Source organism: Nasonia vitripennis, chromosome 3, assembly GCF_009193385.2.
Source record: "Nasonia vitripennis strain AsymCx chromosome 3, Nvit_psr_1.1, whole genome shotgun sequence".
Lineage (NCBI taxonomy): Eukaryota > Metazoa > Arthropoda > Insecta > Hymenoptera > Pteromalidae > Nasonia > Nasonia vitripennis.
The window spans coordinates 449180-469135 of record NC_045759.1 but is presented as its reverse complement, the minus strand read 5'-3'; the positions used below and the strand labels follow the sequence as shown (position 1 = coordinate 469135).

Here is a 19956-nt window from a genome sequence, read left to right as displayed (position 1 = left end):
CGTCTTCCACATTTTTGCCTTAAATTTTTCAGCGCGGACGTTTTACGACGCGGAGTAATCTAACGGCTCCCGGAAAATATTGTCGCATTGAAAATGGGGCGTATATGAAATTCACATTGGCTGCACGAGGAAAACCGTTTATGGCCTACTTTGAAATCGCAGGACAAAAGTGGGCCAGAGAAGAGGAAAAATTAATCGACAGTCTTGCCGTCTCTCCTCATACTTCCTCATTGGCGACGAGAGGAAGACGAACTCGAGCTTCGTGAACTTTTCGACGCTGAATCAGAGGGAGAGAACAGGCCGAAAGTTCGCGACGCGCGCCGGCTCTCAATTTGCGAAGGAGAAGGACCGTATCTAGCTATGCGACTAACGAGCCGCACGCGTATACTTACGGGTGGCCCAGGCAGCTCGTGCTATCCGTTGGTCGGCCTTGGCAGAAGTAGGTATGGAAATTGGACTATCGAATCAAAATTTAAATCAAAGTTTGAGCAACAATATCGCGGCAGTGCAATCGTATCCGAGCGAGAGCCATTCGAGTGCGCGGAGAGCGAGAGACGAGGGTCAAGCCGGTGCTGGGGGAGGGAAATAGCGACGCCGACCAGACGCGGCGATCGACGTTAACTTTCACGGCGCGGCGGAGCCAAACCGTATATACGCACGCTCGCTCGATTGACTCGGCGCGCCCTCGGTTAAGGGGTCGGTCCAATTGAAAAGACGGAGGATTGAGCCTTGCAGCTCCTTTCGAAATTTCGGTTCGGATGTGAAGTCGAGCCCGGAAGCGGACGTTTGCTTTGATAGGAGAGCGGGTTGATATTGTATATAGGTCGCGAGATAAATTCTGAGCAGGATGAAATTACTCCGATTCAATCGTTGACAAAGCCGAGTAAATCGTCAGTGCCGGGCGTTTACTTCGCGAGCGAGGCAAAGAAGAGCACTACAAAAGGCGCACTCGAGAGTTTTAAGAAAGTCATCAGCGCGTGCACAGTCCTCAAAGCGGAAAAGCGTCGTTCCTTCGCCTCTCAGCCGTCGTACGCGGCTGCTGTAATAATCGTGATATTGTCGCGCAGCCGAGGATTTAAACTCGAGTGTCTCGCTATTGAGGATGCGAGAGCAGACGGCTCTTTGGATTTTTATAACGAGTGTCGTGAAGCTGCTGAAAGCATAAGTAAAGGTATACGATTGTGCGATGTGATTAAGTAAAAGCTGCTCGCTGATACTCTTTTTAACGACCACGCCGGAGGCAATTGCGAGAAAATTATTTTCAAACGCGTCTGCGCGAATAGAACCGTGTCACTTTGATGTTTAGCTCCTGAGTAGAAATAGACCGGGCTAGTCTGCCTCTCGAGTTGAATAAGCGCGGACTTTCTACGACAGCTGGAAAACGGACGAGTCACAACTCTTTCTTCTATTTTATTGTATTCAGTTGCCACGACTGCAATGCCATAAATGATGAGAGAGCGAATTTCAAGATGATCCCGGTCAGAGAGCACTTATATAGCGATAGCCCGGCTCTTAGTGCATTGTTCGTTTATACGATCAGCAAGAGACGTTATAGGCTTCAGGTACTCGACTAACGTCATATAGGCGTCATCAAGCTGAAGTGTCTGTTTAAACTGATTAGCTCGGAGGTTACGGAAGTTACGGCAGTCGGTTAGAGTGTGACATACGTAGTCGAGAGAGTGACTTGCGGAGGATGCGGATTATAAAACGCGCAATTAAAATAATTTGAAGGAAGGAAAGACGCATTGCTCCGCGTATGTAGTACAACAATAATGCGATTAAAAGAGTGGAATCGGGAAGCTCACCCTTTGTCTACAGCTGTCCACGTAGCGAAGTCCAAAGTAGTCTGTTTCCAGAATGTTGAGCTGCTTGCACACATACTCCAAAATGAACTTTCCTTTGTGTTGAGGCTGAAACATAAAGGGTGGAGAAACCTCAATGAACATCGCTTCTTGCTGGATTATTACTACTCGTCGAAAAGTCCCCCCAAGCCTTCGCATCGAAGTCTCGCCGAGAAAAGTCGATCCCACTCTCTCCCAGTCCCGTAATTTCCAAGAAAACCACTAACGGCACGCATAGCTCCTTATTCTCGCCGGCGCAATGCAATCCATCATCGTTGACGCCAACTGTATAGGCGAGCAATTGCACGGCAGAGAGCGAAGCAAAATTTAAAAAAAGCCCCTATACACCGCTGCAACTTAATGGCACACTCCTTCGTCGAGATAAAGCGCGACGCGGAGCGGAGCAGAAGAAGAATAAATAAGAATCGGTACTTAGGACGCTTACGGAGCCGTGACGCGCTGCCGAACGGTGATTTAGCACTCGGATGTAGCTGTATGCGCGCGGCGGAAACGAGGGAGGAGGCGGAAGAAGAATTGGAACAATAAGACGCGTGTGTATCGAGAGAAGTTCGCCGGGAAGCAATGGCTTGATCGATCGGCCGAGCAGAGGAGGACTCGTACAGCTGTACAAGTGCAGTATACGCGCGCACTGCGATGTTGCGCTGAGTTATGACGGCTGCTAATGGGTCCGAGAGATAGCTCGTAATTAAACTTGTTGTTGGCTCGGGCTGCCGGCTGGAATTCAATACTTCCGGCTGCTTTTTTCGTTTTTCGCTCGCGTTTTTTCCCGGCGGAGAGTGAGTTGAGCTCGAAACTCGAAAGATAAAAAAGTTTGTATTTATAGACCCTTGAAAACGCCAGCCTCGTTTCGGGGCGAACCCTTGGAAATCGCGAGACGCCGGAAAATCCGATATATCGCGCTGTAAATCACCGGGGCATCGCCCGCAGAGAAGACAGTGTACGCCTGAAGCTATCCTAATATACGCTTCGGGCTTTCTTGCCTCCGGTAGACACTGCGACAGCGCGAAAAGCGAAATCGCATTTCCGTATGATGCATCGAAGGAATAAGCGAAACTTACGGGCGAGAGCACTTTTCCGAAAGGTGGAGCTCGCGAGTTTATTAACGAAGACCGATCCGTCGCGCGGATCAACAGATAAAACTTTTCAAGTTTACCGAGCCGACCTTCTCTCCAGCTCTCCGGCTGCGCTAAATTAACTTTCAAAACTCGCATCGCGAGATCCCCAGCCAGCAGAGAATCCATATCCGTGCCGTAACGAGAGCTACCGGGAGATCCAGGTTAATCCTCTTCTCGAAAAGGTCTCGCACGCGCGCAAAAAAGCAGCGTCTGGCCCCAGTCCAAGCAAACTCGGCGAAATATATATATATATGGATGCTGCACGTCATTGAAGCGCCAAAAATTTCGCGGACTTCTCGCGTTTTACGAGCGCGAATTTGCGAAGTTTATAGTGTTTTTCGGGGATGCCTGGGCGACGTTGTCGTGTAGACTGATTCGAGGAATCGCCGGGGAGCCGCTGCCGGATTGAGCGTAAACGCGATTTTGAGCCGAATGGCTTTTCTTCCACGGTTTACGACTGGGGTTTTACGGCTTCCTCGCGGATCCCTGCTGATTGTTTTGATAGGCGAAATCCAGTTGTGCGGCGGATGCTTTCCCGACGATTTTATTTTTTTCTCGCCTGTCGCTACGACGGTTGGATTCGTTTGATATTTCAACGCAAACGGACAGGTCTGAATCAAAGTGGAAGCTCTCCTGTCAAGCGCACTCGCAAAACTTTCCTTCCGCCATCAATCCACGAACAAACGCGCGCGCGATCGATCGGACAGGCAAATAATATCCCCCGCCGGACTCGGGCGCAAATCCCTCAAAACTATAATAACGCAAACTCAATCCTCCCGGCAGCGTCATGCACACGCGGGCAAACCAAATCACCTGCGCCGCGGCGTCCTCTCAACCAGCCCAACCCTCGTCAGCTGTGCATCTGGACGAAATCTCTCGCGAACACGCGGCAGTGCATTCTATCGGCGCTCTGCAGCGTCGTAAAGCCCACGCGCTCCTTCGGATTAATGAGCGCGCGCGCTTCGATTCGTCCGCTCGGTTTGATGGCTCTCGAGCCTATCGACGGCTGTTAATTTTTCATACCCGATGGCTTCGCGATCACGACGGGCATCGAGTATGACTGTTAACAAAGTTGGCCGGTAAATAGTTGATTCGCTCGGTTGTTGTGTATTCGTCGGGCTAACTTGATAATTCGTAATTAGCAATTTAGAGCTTGCACGCCGTCCGCATCGACGTATCACCGGCTGATAGCACCGTTTACTCATTCAGCGGGGGCCTCTGGGAAATAAATTCATTAACTCAGCTGCAGGGCTAATTAGGTCCGCACGCGGTGCTCGAATCGCGACTTTTGCTTCTATGCACCGATGACGCGCGTATCGAGCAAGTCGGACGAGAACCGAGAAGCAGCTAAAATAATGCGGCGGAAAAAGACAAAAGTCCGCGCGCACAAAGACTCCCGCGGAAGAAGCCTGCAAGAAGAGCGAGATTTGTTGGAGATCAAGAAGACCGGAGCGCTCGGGAAAGACAAACAAGAAAAAAGAGCGTTTGACAATGCGAAGGAAAAAACTCGGTTTTAAAAACTTCTGACAACACGCAGCAGCGCTCGCGGAATATTTACGCTCGCTCCTTCTCGCTCTACTTGCCTCGGCAGCTCGCGTGCGCGCACGCGCCCAGAGCGGAACTCGCCTCGCCTTCGTCTGCGCTCGGGAGAGAAGGAAAAAATGTTAATTTGACCGATGCACGCCGAGCTCACTATTATAACCCGAGTTTATGATTTACGGGGACGCGCGGGAATACAAAGAAGCTCAAGTGCAGCGCGAGTTTCAACGCGAAACTGCCGTGTATTCTGGAAGCCGGGAGACGCCTCGCGAACGCTCTTACGGAGGATTCTCGGCTGGTGTTTGACTGATTTATGCTTTCGGGAGCTTTTGATACGGGCCCGAGCGACTCGCGAGAATAATTTAATTTTGTAAGGCTCAAAGCAGCTGCTCGGCTGTCTAAACATTACGCGACTTGCGCAATCCTATCCTCGCCTTGACCGTGTCCTCGCGTGTGTGGGTAGACCATCGACGCGCATGGCTGCTATGGTCAAACGGTTCCGAATTGTTTCGCGGGCGCGTAATCCACTTGGAAGAATGGGTGACGATACAGCTATCGGAATTCAGGTTGACTGCAATCCTCGATTCGTCATCGTTATTCCCGCGCATCACTATCGAATATCCTTCGCCGCGCTGTACTGACGAATACGTGTAAGAGCAAAGCTAATTCTGCTGCCGCAACGAATCACGTGGTTATTATTTATAAGCGTACAGCACGGGAAAAGAGCTGTCTTCTCCGTGATTTTCGTTCCCAATGTTATCTCCCTCGGCGTCAGCGAAACGAGAGGATATAAGGAGGAGAGGAGCATCAGCGCGAAGTGAAGCTGACTTCGCAAAAGATTATCAGTCCGTATAATAAGCGACGCGGCTATTCCCATGCGATCGATACAGGCGCGATGTCTATCTCGTCCTTTTGCACCGTGTTTTTCTTCCGTCTTCTCTCTCTCTCTCTCTCTCTCTCTCTCTCTCTTCTCTCTTTGCTCTTCTTTTTCGATACTGCACCTCTGCCCCATCAGCTTCGCGCGCGCGATCGCTACTATTTCCGTCTTCGATTACCTTGAGCAATTACCGCGCGCAAATATTCGAGCGCTGGAGACTGCACCGGCTGGTACACCCGCTGTGCGCCTCGAGAGCCTTCAATTTTCCTCGTGCCCCTCCGTTCTATTCATCCCTCGCGGGCTTTCATAAGCTAAAATCGACTTTTACGGGCTGATGAAGATGGAAACTGATCCGCGCCGCGCGCGGCGAAACTGTTTCGAGAGAGGATCGAGCAGCCCGGAGTGTATAATATCGAGAGGGGCTGTAAAAATTTTTCACCGCTCCAGCGGAGAGCGGCGGGTCGTTAACTCTATCAGGACGGATTTCCATTTTTCAGCCGCCGCACGGCCGAGATACTTGGATGCGCCGGATAGAGACGGGGATTGATTTTTACGGCGAACCGCGAATGAAAACACGAGTTCCGCCCTGTAATCGAATCGAGCGATACCGACCCCCAAAGCAGCGCTGCTTATTAGATATGCGCGAGCAATGGCGTGCGGGAGACGCGTATCGCGGCCGGATCCGACGGTTAACTTTTTAATTGGGTGTATTACGAGGCGAAAGATAGGGGGAGAGAGAAGAGGATTTTCCATAATTACGGGCCGCTGGCGTACATGTGTAAAAAGTTTGCCCGTGTCTTTCAGTGCTAAACAAGCCCAAGAAGTTTTCAGCCCGGCGCAAGCATACATGCATGCAGTCTCTCTACGTTGTAGTCAACTTTGAAACATTTAGTGCGCGGCGCTCGGGAAGAGAGAGAGAGAGAGAGAGAGAGAGAGAGAGAGAGAGAAAGAGTTATTACGCGTACGTGCATACGTACGCGCTCAACTTTGACCTTGTTGATGCAAATGGAGTCTAAATTTATTTTAGCGCGCTCCTTCCGCGTGTGCGTCGTATACGCCGTGACTCTCGCTTATTTACGAGCGGTTCGCCGGCATAAAAATCAGACTGCAGTAGAGCCGCGATGCAGACGAACGCCGGCTTTGAAAAAGGGCGTTTGGCCCAACGATGAATGAGAACGAAGGTTTTTGCAGCCGTCCTGCCATACTTTCTGCTCGGATTTTTCCGTTCGCCTTCGACTCGAAAAAAAATTAACGTCGGACCAAAAGCAGCCATCGTCGAGGCTCTCCCATCCCAGAGGAGACGGAGAGAAAGGCCAGCGTCGGCTATATTCGCTCGAGGCGCTGCATCATCGATGAGGTAAGAGGCTGATGCCGCCGGCCTACATACGCGCGCTGTACTCGAGGAAGCGTCGCTGGAATCAACGCGCCTGAAAACGACTGAAGACACGGAGGAATTTTGCTATTTTATATAATATTTCGCTTGAATTTTAATATTTAAACGAGGCTGCCGGCATACATTAAAATGTTACATGCTGCGGCAAAAACTTGAGCACGTAAACGTGTTTCGTGGCGATGAAAAATCTCTCGACATAATCTCGCCGAAATTTCTCCAAAGTTATCGCCTTTAACGGCTGCCGCATCTCCCGCGGCACAGTCGATTACGGCATTTGCATAGAACGACGCGATTCGCCGGCTGCCTAACAATAGCGCGCGTGGGCCGACGCTGCCGCTTTCGCGAATCGACGAGACTGCTAGCTAGTCGCTATATATACTCCAATAACCGTCGCTTTTCGCGTTTCGTGCATGCGCGAGAAGCAACAGCTGACGACGTTCTCCGGAGGATCTTATTAGGCGCGGTGTAAGGAAAAGAAGAGAATATATGTGAAACGAGCCTGCCCCCGTCATTATCTGTACACGGCACAGCGATCGTACAGTCGCCTATACGAGAAAAAATCCATACAGCCATCAATCCAGCCCGATCAACTTATACCCCTTTCTCTCCTCGAGCCTGATCAGTCCATCAACCTGCCACTGCTCTAAAATTCCAAATCAAAAAGTCGCGAGCCGTTTGATGAATGAAAAATAAAGGGGTCCGCGCACGCGGTCTGTAGAACAGCGGGGGAGCGATGAGTCGATCGCGAATCATCAGTTATTAAAGCGCTCGATGCAAAGTCGCCCTCGTCTTCTGCCTGAACAGCCCGGAAAATCCATACGCGGCTATGGCCACTAGCTGCGCAGGGAAACTTGGCTCGACGCGCTCTGACCCTGCACTACTTAGCTCTGCCTAAGCGCGGTGTAGGCGTAGACGTTTTCGGCCTCTCGTCCACCGCACTCTGATGCGACAGCTCGTCGATGGAGCTCTTGGTCTTACATGCTTGGATGATGCCCCGCCGCGCTGGTGGAAAAGTTTCGCTGAAACGTTGAAATAATTATGTCGCGCGGGGATATGATCGAGCCAACTCCGAGTCCAACTTCATAGGGCGCGAAGTTTTTATTCAATTAAAAACTTTCCCGACATTCCGTGCTTGCTTGCGTCATTCTGCGTGTATTCAAAGCTCGGATACATACTTCATCCGGCGCGTACTGTGCGGCGCGCTAAAACCAACGCCGCGTATTACCGTGCAGTTTCCTAAAGTTTCATGAAGAGGAGATGGAGACGAATTTTTGAGGTCAATGGTGACGGATGACAGCGATTGACCGGCCCTGGAGCGAGCTAGAAAGTTGTGCTTCTTCACAAGGAATCTACTTGACTGGCTGAGAGTTTCGTGACCGAGATGCACGTACATGCAAAGCTGGAAATCAATTATCGCACTCGAGCGGCTCATTCAACAAGTAAAGAGGAACGATCCGCCAGACTGTCGATAAATCCATAATTCTTCCGCTGTTTTTTCGAAGCGCGTATGTAACGCCGTCTTCGAAAATACAGCTGCGCGCCGGGAGGAAATCAAAGCGAGCCAACCAGCCGTTCAATTGAAAAGAAAACACTCCAACTCGTCGGCAGTAGGCGCCATTAACTCGTGTCCTCGTTAAGCCTTCGCTGCTCGCAGCCACGCGGCCGATCGATTGGCCTCCGCTACTATACTTATATAGCCGCCGCCGCCGCCGCGCGCGGAACAACGAGAGGAACGAGAAGAGCGGAGGATGAGGAAGAAAAAGCTCTCCTCGCGCGCCTTATTCAATTCCGCCCGTGTACTGATCTGTACAGGGGTCCCTCGTCATCTTTCGTCTTGAGGCTTCGCTTCGGCAGATTGAATCGCATTGTGCTGCTCTAGCTTATTCGCTCGAGCTTATTTTTCGGCGATGATCCTTGGACGGTTTTCTTAATTAATTCATCGGAAAAATTGAGAGGCTCGTAACGAGCTTTCGAAAACCCCGTAGTCACGCTATCGGCGACCAGTTTGTTTATGAACAACTCCGTATACCGTTAGCCGGTATAAAAATCGAATTACGGACGCGGAAGTGGTGAGCCGCGCTCGTCGTCGGACGGCAATTTCTTAAATCGCCACTAATTGAAGCGACGACGTATAAGTTATGCAGCGGGGCAGCCTCGGGGGAAATCGTAGGGTGTATTCAATGGGATATCGCGTGGAGCTTCTAATATCGCCGTCACAACAGCAATTTGAAGTTCATAACTTGGACTGCCTGCTCGCGCGCGTCTAATGGAATATTACTGGGAAGCCATTGAAACTTGCCTGTGCTTAGGGTCATTAGGGCATTCCTTATTTCCGGGCAAGATCGACAATAACGTTACTTGTTCCGATCAAACGAGTGGTTTCACAAACAACAACAAATGGTTTCATCCGATCGGCTCCGATTTGGATTTCACGAGCAGTCGGCCTTTGGACTCGAAAGACAAGCGGAACTCAAGCTAATAAACTCGAGAGAATCGCTGCCACACACGCGTAAACATCTCATCCTCGAAGAGCAAAACTCGCTCTGCTGCGACGCGTAAACTCGAGAGACGTTGCGGCCGCTCATCCGCCTCGCGGATGTATCAATTGCAAGTAGAGCCAGGCTATCATTAACAGGTTCCGCGAGTAGCTGTGCAACTGTGGCGCCGCTCTCTCGCACCGTTACGGGACACTTGCGGACCGAACTTCATTTGCATGCAGTGAGAACTTTTACCGAAGGCGCGTGTGCTGCGGTTGCGCGCTCTGCGCTATTATGCCCTGTGCTATTGCCGAATTATTCATGGTCGCCGCGCGCGCGCGTCCGAACAATGCGGCCGGGGACCGAGTTTCGAATGGCCCGCGACAATGGGAAGGGCTTTTTTTCACTGCGCACTCCGGACTGATTTGTGCAGTGCCTTTTGCGATGAATCAGGTTTTTTACGAGCTTCCAATTAACGAACTGCAAAAAAGCATCTAAAAAATGCACAACGTCGAATCACAGGGACTCGGCGAAACTCGTAAACCTCGGCGAAATCGAATCAGTTTCTCGAGCGCGCAAGAAGACGGCGGCGCTGGCTACTGCGATTTTTCGCCTCCGCAGCAGCAGTCCGCTAAAAAGCGTCGCACAGGACGCAGCAGCCGAGTGCGAGATTCCCTCGTTTTTTGCGCGCGCGTCGATAACGCCCCGTAGCCACGACCGAATTTATGGCCGAACTTTTGCCGGCGAATATTTTTAGGCTAATAGGCCTTTTGTTTCTGTTTGCGCGCCCCAACGGCGTTGACATCGGTCTGCGCCGCGCGAGGAACGATTGATGCGCGCTGGGAGGGACGCTCGCGTGCGCCACTAGTATCTTATCCATATTATAATGGCCCATCGGAATTTATCGTTCTCGCGATCAATTAGCCTACGGAGAGGGGGGGGGGCGAGGAATTCGAAAAACTTGCGTCGGTCGAGAAACGTCGATTTGAGAAACTCCCTCCGTCACAGAGCCAAATCGCTGTCCCCGGCGCGACACACGACGAAAGCGAGGCGCGACGGCTCCTCTCCTCGTCTCTCGCCGAGACAGCGGCACGAAAATCCTCTCGTGCGCTGGGCGTGTCTACGCGATCAACCCCGTTTCCCCGCATATAAGAATTTGGCTGAAGCAGCGACGACGCGATGGGGGGGAATACGCCCGGCTGCTGCAGGGCAGGGACGTCGCTTTGCGAGATTGCACGAAAACAGTCCTTGCCCCAGTTTTTCGACAGCCCGAGGCTCGACTCTGTGTTTTCCCCGACGAGTCCGCGCGCGATCAACTCACTCTCTCCGCCGCGCGCTTAATTGATGGCATTCAGCCCCGCCGCCGTCGCCTGCGAATTGACGTAGTCGGTGTATCGAGGGCTTATGGCCCTTTAGCGAATGCCTGATGAAACGGTTTCCCGATAATTTATTGAAATAAAATGACGAAAGTTTTCCGATATTTTTTCATCCGCGCGGCGAGCATTCATATACGAGCACAATGCGGCGCACACACGACCTACTTTTCGATGCATCTTTCATACGGGACAAAAAGCGCCGCACACTGTTCAGCGAGCGCCAGAAATGAGCTGCATAAAAAAGGAGGCAAAGGAATTAACCGCATCGGAGCTGACTCCTCGAATAATGGACGCACGGAGAAACAGAGCAACGCTTTTTCCAGTCGACCTCAGCTCCCATCAAGCCGAGGCGGCATCCGTATGGACGAGCGGAGAGGCGGCAGGAGCAGCAGCAGATTGATCTATGCGGGCCGCGCATTCAATCGGCTGGGAGAAGCTCTGTGTGATGTAGAGAGGCGAATTTGGATCGCCTCTCTCTCCCGCTGATGAGCTGCTTCTCGGATGCAGGAGCCGGGAACGACTTTTTTCCTGGCAAAGATCCGCAAGCGTACGCACGCCTCGAAGAAGCTCCGGCCACGAATTCCTGCAGCTAATCGCAGACGCTCGTAAAGGGAGTACTCGGGCGAAGCGCAGCCGCCGCGAGTCGAGTTTGATCCGCAATTAAGTAGCAGCGAGCCCGCGTCTAGGCCGGCGGCGACAAGTGGCGCAGCAGACGGGGAAAAATACGAGGCGAGAGCCCGGGAGCGAAGCACTTGTCCCACATGCTCGGCTCGGAAAAGGAAAAAATTCGAGTCGAGGATCCGGAAGGAGCGCGCGGAGACTTATTTTTCTTTTGCCGCCGATACGATTGTTGTGCCGTATTTTTAGACCGCTTGTGTCGCCTACTCGACCTTTCCCTCCGTGTTCGATGAGCGATCGTGTGCGATTTTCGAGAAATTCGCACTTCCATCAGTGAATGAATCGCCTATTGTCGAAAACCTCGAAATCGATCCGACGCATATTCGGCTCGGCAAGGGTCAAGGCGCCTTTGACGAAAAATCGTCACCCGATCCACCATCGGTCAAACGTCGCGCGCGCGCGCGCGCATTAATCGCCTCTCACATACACCCGTTCACTTTCGGACGCGACGTGCACAGTCGCAGAGAAAGAGACACGTGCACGCTATCAGTAGGCCGCGGGGCGGAAATTTCGCCGCCGCGAGGCCTAACGCCGCAGTCGCCAGCTCATTAATATTCAACGACGAGCTCGGGAATATACATACGAAACGCGAGCACGAGCGTTTACATATATGCATGATGTGCGAGCACGCGCGCGCGCGCGCGGAGATAGAATTTTTCTTCGTAAATCGCTGAGGCGAGCTTTCGGGCGATCTATATGGATATAGAGAGGTGAACGGCGTAATGAATGCCCCCGCGCACCTACTTACTTTTTTACAACGTTCGAGGGCGCGTTGAAATCGGAGGAGCTTTCAAAAAATGATAAATGCAACTGGATAGCGCTGGCTCTTCTATCCGAGGCAAAGAGGATACGACTCGTTTGTTTTGACTATATAATGGCCTTCGTGGTTAAGTCGAGCAGTCTTGCCGTATCGGACTCGTTCTACTGAGCGGCTGTGAGCCCAAACAACGACATTATCAGCCGCTGCTTTGCATTTCGAGTGTACGAATTAGCTCGACCCACCGCCATTCCTTATAAACACTCTGACCCCACACGGCGGATTATTCAAGCAGATGGAATTTAAAATTCAGTAGCGGGAGTGAAAGCGAGAGAGAAGAGAAATTTAAAATTCTTCTAATTCAAACAACGAAGGTCTGCAAACGCGGTCGGAAATTTTTTCTTATACGCTTTCCAGCAGCAGGAAGTGGCCGATCAAATTCTCGACTTTGTACGTTGTCGCGTGTACACAGGCTGAAAAAGGGAACAATGAAAAGAAGTTGAAGCGCCCGTACTATTGTCGGACTCTCGTCTTTTTCTGTACACAAGGCAGAAAGAAGAGTATCGGGACGAAGATCAATAAAACTCGAAGCGATGTAAACAGCTGATATGCACAATGGTCCTATATAGTAAAAGACGAAAATAGACGGGACCGATAGCCTGCGATCTCCTACGGTCGCTTCCACTCTGTGTAACATAATTTCGGAGCTAATTTCAAAAATAAAACAATCAACTCGATCCTTTGAAAGCAAAGGTGAAATCCAGATCCTATCAGCCCAGACGCTGTCCCCCAGGGGAAAAGCACTCGAGCTCGCGAGAAAGCGTTAATTTCACGGTACGACGAAAGCTTTATATTTCTGCTCCGTATAACTGCAGCCGTGGCATTAGAGCAGTCCGCAATGGCTCTGCTCGCGAGTGAGGGGGGAAAATTGCGCCGCCTGTTAACAAAGGTAATATCGCTCGCGCCTTCGCATTTAATGCTCTGTTATAGCGAGCTCTTACGAATCGGTCGTCTGCATCGAGTGCGCGCTGCAGTGAAACTTCTGCGACTGGAAGCGGGGAGAGAATGGCATTTCTGATAATTCGCTTTGTTCGAGGGAGGAAATCGATGGGAAAGTTGAGTTTTTGTTGACTCAACTTTTTCGCGCGGATGCCTCGCGATTGCGCTGAATAGGTTGCCTTTAAATATTTATCACATACCCTTCGTGGATGCAAGCGCGAAACGAAGATGACCCAGATGCGATCGCACAGAATAGTATCGATGCTCCAAGGCAAAATATTCCTTGTTGTTTTTAACGTTTAAAATCGAGCACTCGTTGCCGTAAATCCGACCGTGACTTTGGCTCAGCCGAGTCCAGTAATGGATCAGATGGCCGCCATTATCTTGGCGCGCGAACCGTGTCCTTATAGGCGGTGGCTCGCGCTCCATTAGCCGATTTCTGAAGCTAATCAACCCGGCTGCTCGTCGCCTTCGGTGTAGCCATCAGCCGAGGGGGGCGTGAGACAGTGTAGCGGCTCGGGCTTCTGTGTTGTTTTGACAGGTGGATAGCGGGATTGATACATCAAGCGTTCAACGTAACGTAAATATTGTTTGGGTTCCGCGATTATGTCCGTGCGCGATGCGCGAGTTTTCGAATTACCATTTTTACGATGCCTGCTATGACTGGCGTGAAGCGTAAAACCGCTATTACTGCTGGTTGAGAAATCTTCGATGAGATACGGCTCCTTACGCAACGAAGACAAACGAGATTCGTTGTGCATATTCCGATTAACAAACTAATAAGCCTTGGTATCATAATAGACGGAGTAAGAGAAGAGGCGTTTCCCAAATTCCCCTGCAAGAAACACAGCGCTCAAAGCGTCGTCCTTCCGAAAAGTGACGCAATCCCGCGAGTGCAACGCGCCTCGACGTCGCCGCCGACAAGAATTTCGGGAAGTTTGCATAATTGCGGCGAGGACGACGATCGTGTCTCTCTCTCTCTCACTTACTGTATGCTGGCTGGTGTGCGCGACCACTGCGGCTGACAAATGAGCGAACAAGACGAGGAGCGACGCGATTACATTGTGCGAGAGCCGAAAGTTTTGCGCCCAGCGAGCCTCGCACACGTGTTTAAGCCTTATCGCGATTACGCGGCTGGTGCAGCAGCAGCGAGTTATAGCCAACCTCTCTTTTCGCTCTACGAATGCGCGCGGCTAACTAAGCTGATTTAGTCGGACGAGCTGTTGCCGCTGATGGCGAGGAAAAGTTTCGGGATTTTTGGTGGAAATGCACAGCCGTGTGTACAATTTCGCCTCGGTTTAGTTCGAGTGGAAGTCCTTGACTATAGCACAGTTGAAGAACGCTGCTCTTCGTATACGCGAACCGCTCGGAAACTTCCGCGTCACATCCCTGCGATAAACGCCGCTATCGAAAAAAGCAATGATAAAAACACGACACGTTTATCTCATCGCGCATTAGCAGCGAGTTTCTTATAAAAATCGCAAGCCAACAACGCTCGCCGCACATTACGTAAACAAAAATCCAATTCCATCTCGCAGATAATGAAAAAAGAAGAAGAAGATTTCCGCAATAAGACGTGCACGAAGCAATAATTATATTCGTCGCTCGCATACAGCGCTTCCTACTCTCATAGTTTCCTCGTATATAAATACGAGTACGCCGCGCACGCGCGACTTCTTTTCAGGCGAGCCACACGCGCAATTCCTCCCGAGACTTGATAATAACAAGCAGGTGCTCGTATACGCCAGCGAATGATTATGTCGCCGCGAGAGCGCGACGTGCGCGGAAACGAGGCAAGAGGGGACAAACCGGCTCGAAAAGGTGCAATTCGTGTAAGTGTACTACATATGGATGTGCACATTCGCACGCGGAACCGGAAGCGAGCTCGAAATTCTGGAGAGGCCCGCTGGGCGTATACACATATGCACGCTTTAGATTTTCGCGGCTTCCGTATATAATTAAGGAAGCGCTTTCAATTTGCTGCGGCCTCGTTCGCGGCTGCGCTAATGCCGGTGATTTGTAATTTCACGAGATGTTGGGTTCACACGTAGGACACATCGTTATCGCTGAACCTAATCTCGTGTCGCGCGACGCAACTTATCGAGTCCATTATTCAAAACGGATGGATGGAAAAAACTTATTTACCCGCATCCGCTATACTTGGAGATAAATATTCATAGTATACGCCCGGCGCATTCCACAGCGTGTGCCACCGCTCTTGGCTCTAATCTGCGCGGGGGTCAAAGTGCAGTTATGCAACAGCCGAGTCGCTCGCGAGCGTTAAACTATAATTGTCCGCGGAACCTCAGGCGAGCAACGGCTCTTCTTTTCAACCGATAATACGCGCGAATATGACGACGGCTGTAATTTTTTCTCTAAAAAGCGCGGCGCAATTAGCGCTGGACTCGAAGAACAAAAACGAAATTCGCGCGGACGTCTCGTTATTGCCAATGAAGAAAACAGTTTTCCAAAGTGCGGAATCAAGTCGCGCGCGCGCGCGCGCGAATGCATACGTGCAGTGTAACGAAAAATTGCGAGTCGAGTGGCCGCGAGGAAAATGGGGAGAAACTCGAGGCTCTCCAGGCACTCCAGAGGGCCCTTCTCAATTTTTCCCTTCTCTCGCTACTGCAGCGGAGGATTTTGAAAACAGGAGCTTTCACGAGCGTGCGGGAGCTCGATTCACGCCGAATTGAATTTTCTCTCGCGCGCTGCGTGTGAGCGTGGCAAAGAGTCTTTTCAGCTTTCTTCAATGAAAATCGTGATAATCTTATTAACACACCTTTGTCACTGTTTACGACCACGCCTAAATATTGTCCACTTCAGCCGAATCGATAGCCGAATAGGACTCGTAAATACCTCCCCCGACAATCAACAAGACCATCAACGCTTTCATAAAGCCGGAACAACGTCATTCTTCCGTGGGAAATGATAGTCCCATAATACCGTACGTAATAAAGTGCAGGATCACACAGCGTCGTCGCGTGAAATTTTTTCGCGACGACTAATGCGTATACGCGGGACAAGCCAGTTTTCACTAGCGAGATTACGAAACGAACCAGTGCAAGCGTTGGTCTTGTTGGATCTGAACAACTTTGTGTATATGATCGTGTTTGTATGATTGTTACGCAATCGTCCAAGCGAGCGCCCAAAATAAGCCCCCCTTTAAAATAAGCCCAGAAAACTAATCTCCGAGTTAACATCCTACGAGCTGCAACAATAAAGGAAAGCCCTCTCCTTTCACAATCTCCCTGAAAGCTTCTACACGGAGAGAGAGAGCCCGATTAAAAATAGACCGCGGCGGCGGGCGGCGATGCTTAATAACGCTCCTCTCCGAGTCGAGAGAGAAGACTCCGTTCAAGTGCCATCGGCAGAGAAGCTCCAGCTCGAACAATCATCTTTCGCGTCAACGGAGAGATGTCTATACCGCCTCGACTTTGAGAATTAAAGCGCATCTCGCGCTGAGCCGATCGACCAATTAACGCTTACATTCAGGGGAGCAAAAGAGAAAAAGTGTATATATTGTGAGCAGCTCTCTGGAAGTTCGATAAGAAGCTTGCGCGCGGGCTGAGAGCACCCGAAATCGACCTATTACCGCCGCCGAGAGGCTCGGGTTGAGCTCGACAATTTCGGGCTGCTTTTATCGGCGGTAAACATTTGTGCCGGATTTTTTTCCGAAATTGATTTATTCTTGCTCGACGCTCTCAACTTAACGAGGTTCGCGTGTTGTAGCAGGCGATTCGTCTTATTATACGTGGATGTATATGTATACCGTCGGGGGATTTGAATACTCGTGTGAAGTTTCTCTATTAGATCCCATCAGGCTTTTGTATAATCCTAACTTTATAATACGCGCCCGAGTTGATACATCGGGTTCAGTCTATAGCGGCGCTCGTCTGTAATAAAGATTAATCTAGCGCGAATAACGTGTGCCGCTCGTAAAAGGCAAATGAATAAAAATTACGCGGCTCAAAGGGTTCATTGGTTGAACCGAGTAAGCCGCGCGCACGCATGGATTTTACGTGAAACACACACACACACACACACACACACAATGTTCGGTAGAACAAGTGTGGGTCACATGCTGATCTTTCTGAAATCACAGCGCGGATTAATAATCTCCACGCGCGCCGAGACCGCTGCACGACAAACGTGCATATTGTGCAAGTATGGAGAAAACTGTTTCAACTATAATTAGAGACGTACAACCGTCTATAGGCCGATCTATTTAGTCACCTCGAGAGGCTATAGCGTCGAGTCCTCTGAATGCTTGATTGAGGTTACTAACAACCGATGTTTTCGTTGGAAAAACTTTTGCTGGATTGCGCGCAAATAGCCCTGATTCTCGGCAAAATATTTAAATTCACAGCCTCGACCTCGCCGATAAAGTTCTCATTAGCGCGCGTTTCCGAAAATCTTAAAGACTGCACCTCCTCGTGTGTCTGACGCGCTCGCGTGATTCCCTCCAATTTCGATTCCTCATCTCGATAAGGCGTAGGCCGGACGTTCGATTTTTCCGGTTAGAAAGTCCCCCTTTTCCACTTTTATTTTCAGGTAACACGCGCGTGGGAAACTCGTTTAATCGATCGCCGCGAGTATGTGTGTTTTCACGCGCGACGACTTTTTCCCCGCCGAGAGAAGCGCTAATTGAATACTTTCTAACGACGCGAGCTGTGCCATTACGGCGAATTTTTTTCGGACGCTGCACGCGAGAGTTTGTTTACGCACGTTCGAGCAGGCCAAACATGCGACGCACCGGTAGCATTATGGAAACGGTGAAAAATCCATTCCAGCTCGGAGTGGAACTTGAATGTTTTGAAAAAAAGCGCCAGCGTGGCGACTCCGTACGCTTTTTATCTATATTTTATGTGGCAGAAGCATTTCTCGAAACGCAACGCGCGTTTTTTGTGTAGCGCGTTCTCGTGTAATCGATACAAGCGAGGCCTTCAATAAAAATGCAAGCGTATTATAAAAAAGTTAGTCGCGGCGAAGGAAGAATCAAATTTCCCTCGAAGGCGAGTATGTAGAGAAGCGCGCGTGGACGAGTTTATAGAGTCGGAGAGAGAGAGAGAGAGTCTGCTGTTATCGTGAGAAAATAAAACGAGTGCGGCCAGCAAACGCTTCGCCCATACGGAACAGACAGCTTCTGCTCGCAGGTCGAAGGCACATAAGAGTGGCGCCGGAGCGCAACGAATTTTGACAAACGCGCGGCGCCCCTTGTGTCGGCGTGCGCGGACTACGATCGATCCAAGTGCACATGTGTATAGAGGTACACGCGCGCGCGCGCGCGCACAGCCGCCGACTGCGCCGTATACTACTCGGCACGCTACACACATGCATACACCCATACGCGTACACCCGCCGTACAAAAGGCTATTTCTGGAGCCGCGACTCTATTTGCGTGGTCTATTAATGCCTTTTTTTCGGTTATAACCAATCGAATTGCGAAAATAAAATTCAAACGAGTTAGAACTAAGCCGTCTGCTGGCTGTGCCAATAACATTCGTCATTCGACGCTGAGAGAAAACAACAACTGTTTCGCCGCGCACCAAGTAGCATATGCAGCATCGCCGAATGTTTAATCGTGGGAGGGGGGGGGGCGGACGTTTTTATTAGGGGTTACGCTGCGGCGCCGGGGAACATGTGCGCATGTGTACATCCGCGGATAAAAGTTACATGGCGAGAGAGCGAGCGTTTTTAAAATAGATCAGGCGCCGCACCGGCTATGTTTATTCATTAAATTCCCGGCCGTGCTACGGTCCACGGCTGTAAATCGCTGGTGGAAATGGGCGCCGAAACAGTGCGCCCCATGTTTACTCTCGACCCGCCGTGGAGCCCAGCCGAGCGAGATTCGAAGAAGGAGCCTTGGCTCCGCGCGAAAAATCCAAAATCGAGCCGCTCGCCGAGCTGCGGGGCGCGCAGAGGTCGATCAATAAATTCCGGCCCGCTACTCGTGCGCGCAATCAATGTTCCATAAGTACTCGTCAATGAGCGCGTATGAACAAGACGCTTTCGTAAAACTCCGAGTCGATCCGGTAGTCCGCGGAGGAGGACGTCGGCGTCGGTCGGCAACCCCCCTCGTCCCCGCGCGCGAGGAAATCGATGGGCCGCAGCGTAGGTACTCAGCGAAAATCGCGAGACGAGCAGCGGACATGTGCTCGATGTAAACAAGCGAGTTTTTGCGAGGTCGATTGTCGAATCGACGCGCCGCGGCGAGCGAGCCTCGATCGCGTATAATACTTAGTATAGCTAGACTCTACTTATAGAGCCGTATAGCTCACCTTAAAGTCGCAGTGAATAATCTCGGCGTCGTCGAGCAGTCGGATAGTGGCGCGATGCACCACGGTAACGTCGCTCTTGCTGCCGAACTTCAACATTATTGCCGGCGGCTGGTCTGCGACACTCTCACCTCTGCCAGCTCCTCCTCTTTGGCGGCAGCCCGCGCGCGTCCCACGTCGTCCGGCCGACGATGCTCCAGCAGCTCATAATATTGTCATCGGCTGGGCTGGCCGACTCTGCTCCCGCACCCCTGCAGCACTGCACAACAAAAGCACGACACGAGGCGGCGGCAGCCGTCGAACAAACTCCGCTGCGCGCATGCATCGACTGTGTGTTTTTATTTCGTTCTCCTATTCCTCCTATAACTATACTTTTTTCTCTCACTCTATACGCGTATACGCGCGCAAAAAAGGGGGCAGGCTCGATTCAGGGGGAGCGGCGGGGCCGCGAGAGCTGCATGCTGCTCCCTCTCTCTCTCTCTCACTCTCTCTCTCGGGCTGGACTCTGGAGTCGACTGCCGCTGCTGGCGCTGGCTCGCGACGCTTGTCCGCAAGCTCGCCGCTCCAGGCTCTCCCCTCCCCTTCCGGCGCTGCTTGTGCCGTACACC

At 51.2% G+C, this 19956-nt stretch overlaps 1 protein-coding gene across 8 annotated transcripts in view; it reads right to left on the bottom strand.

The window, feature by feature from the left end:
- LOC100120284 (FERM domain-containing protein 5) overlaps positions 1-19886 on the bottom strand; it is a 42155-nt gene extending 22269 nt beyond the window's left edge. For 5 of the 8 annotated variants that reach the window (XM_016984454.3, XM_031926710.2, XM_031926711.2 and 2 more), the window contains exons 1-2: positions 19352-19883; positions 1806-1910 (exon numbers count right to left, since the gene is read on the bottom strand). In XM_016984454.3, the coding sequence (XP_016839943.2) occupies positions 1806-1910; positions 19352-19447 (201 nt within the window). In that variant the 5' untranslated portion in view covers positions 19448-19883. Of the gene's footprint in view, positions 1-1805; positions 1911-19351 lie in introns of all 8 variants that reach the window. The other 3 variants (XM_031926707.2, XM_031926708.2, XM_031926709.2) reach the window with 2 other exon arrangements.
- Between the last annotated feature and the right edge of the window lie 70 nt (positions 19887-19956).